Source organism: Gossypium hirsutum, chromosome D05 (genome assembly GCF_007990345.1).
Source record: "Gossypium hirsutum isolate 1008001.06 chromosome D05, Gossypium_hirsutum_v2.1, whole genome shotgun sequence".
Taxonomy (NCBI): domain Eukaryota; kingdom Viridiplantae; phylum Streptophyta; class Magnoliopsida; order Malvales; family Malvaceae; genus Gossypium; species Gossypium hirsutum.
Genome location: NC_053441.1, coordinates 55,089,897 through 55,092,631, shown reverse-complemented (window position 1 = coordinate 55,092,631; position 2,735 = coordinate 55,089,897). Strand labels below are relative to the sequence as shown.

General features: G+C 36.2%; 1 protein-coding gene across 1 annotated transcript; it reads left to right on the top strand.

Moving 5' to 3' along the window:
* Window positions 1-399: 399 nt before the first annotated feature.
* On the top strand, window positions 400-1,540 carry LOC107902403 (protein BRASSINOSTEROID INSENSITIVE 1-like). Its single transcript, XM_016828593.2, has 4 exons — window positions 400-784; window positions 878-948; window positions 1,055-1,106; window positions 1,497-1,540. The coding sequence occupies exons 1-4, from the start codon at window positions 400-402 to the stop codon at window positions 1,538-1,540; spliced, it is 552 nt and encodes a 183-aa protein (XP_016684082.2).
* The last annotated feature ends 1,195 nt before the right edge of the window (window positions 1,541-2,735 follow it).

Genomic DNA, 2,735 nt, shown 5'->3' with positions numbered 1-2,735 from the left:
TTACATAATAATCCAAGAAACATACTCATAATGGGTTAGTCCAATATGTTGTTCTCTAACACACATATTTATGCAACGATTCTGACATTTCATATCAATGACAACTCTTTATCATCAATCAACTACATGTTAGTCTTAATGCATTATCGTTTTCCTATCCAACAATAATACTTAACTAAGGATCTTTTAATAATAATCATATTATTCGTAGGACATTATTATAAAACAGTTTATTTATACACACAGAAAAGAAACTGAAATAATAATGGTAACGCCTTATATTAATAAACATGATAAATCAAGTATGTTATTACAACCATCTCATGATTGATCTTTGGGCATACTCTAACAGAAATTCCATCATGGCTTGCGAACTTGCACAGAGTTCAAAGGTTGGAAATGAGAAATAATAACTTCACTGACACAATCCCTCAAACACTTGTCAACATGTCTAATCTAGAGATCTTGAACTTGGGATTCAATCAATTATCTGGCCAGGTTCCATCTTCCATCTTTAACATTTCTTCTTTGAAAAGGATTCATTTTCGTGATAATAGTCTTTCTGGTGGCTTGCCCGATGATATGTGTGTCCATCTTCCCAAGCTGAAAGAGCTTTACTTGAGTAGAAATGAATTATCAAGTTTTATTCCATCAAGTATAGACAAATGCTGCAACCTTCAAATTTTGGAATTGTCTATTAATCAATTTAGTAGGATCATTCCAAACAACATTGGGAATTTGACACAACTTAAACAATTATACTTGGGGTTAAATAACCTAGAAGGTATGCCTTTTCCTTGATGTCTTTAGTTTAAACACATTTGCCCCCCCTTTTTTATTAAATTTTAACACCTTGATGTTTTGACTTTGTCTGCAGGTCAAACTGAAGAAATCGGTAATCTTTTGGTTTGGAAATGCTTAGAATTCAAGCAATTAAAGGTCTTACAGGTCAGATTCTGACTTCGATCTTCAACATTTCTTCTCTCAAGACTATTGCTCCTGTAATAGCTTATTAGGTAGTTTGCCTAATGATATGTGTCAACATATTCCCAAGCTTGAAGGGCTTTACTTGAGTTGGAATGGATTATCTGGTAACATTCCATCAAGTATAAGCAAATGCAACAACCTTAAAATTTTTCCATTTTCCTATAATCAATTGACGGGGATTATTCCAAGAAGTATTGGAAATCTGACATGACTCAAAGAATTATATTTGGGGTTGAATAACCTAGAAGGTATTGAATTTTCTTGGTTTCTTTAGTTTAAAGTACTTTTTTTTATAAAAGAGTTTGATTAGTAATAGATAACAAAAGTAAGAGCATTTTATTTCATTCAAGGAAAAATAGTTCAAAATAGTTAATTTGATGAAAACAAATATGCTTAAAAATATTAAAATCTAACATCTGCAAATTATGTAGAACAGAAAAGAAAACCTCCTTGACTTATGCTAACAAAATAGGTAGCTTGACACCTTGATTTTTCGACTATGTGTGCAGGTCAAGTTCCTGAGGAAATCGGTAATCTTTTTGGAACTGCTTAGTATTCAAGAAATTAAAGGCCCTACAGGTCAGATTCCGACTTCGATCTTCAACATTTCTTCTCTCAAGACTATTTCTCTCTCCAGCTGTAATAGCCCAGTTTGCCCGGGCCCCTGTAAATAAATAAAACCAATATAAAAACAAAAAAATTAAGAGTCCATTTACATAAATAAGTCCATTAAACAGTTAACAGAAACTAAAAATTACAGCCAAACCCAATTAACCCAAGCCCAAAACCTAAATTTAACCTAGCCCACTAGCCTAAAAACCTCTAGCCCAATAAGCCCAAAACGCAAAACAAAAGCAAGAATCCCTAGCAACATTAGGCTCCCAACGCCGCAGCAGCCAAACCTTCCTCCGTGCTTGCCAAGCCTCTGCCCTTACGTGCGCCTTCGTACTCACCACTTCCACTCCCTCCGTACGCCGTACCTACAAATGGGACAAAAAACAACGCAGCAAAGAGATAAAATGTTGTATTTTTCTTATTTTTCTTTTTGTTTTCATTTTTTGGAAGATCTGGCTATAAACATTAGCCAGAGAGCCATTGTGATGTTTACGCGCACTGAGAAAAAGAAAATCACTTAACAATTCTGAAGGTGAAAACCGATTTCGGCTATTTTTCTTTTTCTTTCCTCTTTTTTTCATTGCTTTTGATTTTTGTTCCTTTACTTTTTGCGAAACAACAAAAAAAGAAATAAAAAGAAGAGTACATACCTTGTTGTCCAGACCGCCAGATCTCCGACCATCTCCGTCGTAATCGGAGCCTCGGTGGAGATCGAGGGCGCATGAATGGCGCGACATTTGGGGTGGGCTCCTAGGATTTTTTTTCTTTCTTCGCGTGGGGGTGGGGGGATTAATCTGATGTTTGAGTTTTTTTAGGGTCTTATAATGTTCATAAACGACGTCGTTTGGGTCTGTTTCACTGGCCCCAAATACAACACAGTTTAGAAGCGCGACCCGATGACCCGACCCAAATGTGGCTAGATCTGCCCGTTTTGGCATGGGGAGGGATATTTACGCGCCAAGTCCTTTTGCTTTTGTGCCGTAGTTCAATCTAGTTTTTTGTTACTTTAATTTTTGCCATACAATTTTCTGCTGATTTCACTTCGATCCCTATTGGAACGCAGCATTTTGGAGGGCAGGGATTAATTTCCCTTTTGACCCCTCTCTGTTTTGCATGTGTTCAATGGGGTTCGC

Bases quoted from the DNA above. Each gene is read 5' to 3' on its own strand.
- LOC107902403 (XM_016828593.2), top strand. From the start codon at position 400: ATGAGAAATAATAACTTCACTGACACAATCCCTCAAACACTTGTCAAC. The intron at 949-1,054 runs GTCAGATTCTGA...CATATTCCCAAG, and splicing joins AGCAATTAAAGGTCTTACAG to CTTGAAGGGCTTTACTTGAG. The intron at 1,107-1,496 runs GTATAAGCAAAT...CTATGTGTGCAG, and splicing joins ATCTGGTAACATTCCATCAA to GTCAAGTTCCTGAGGAAATC.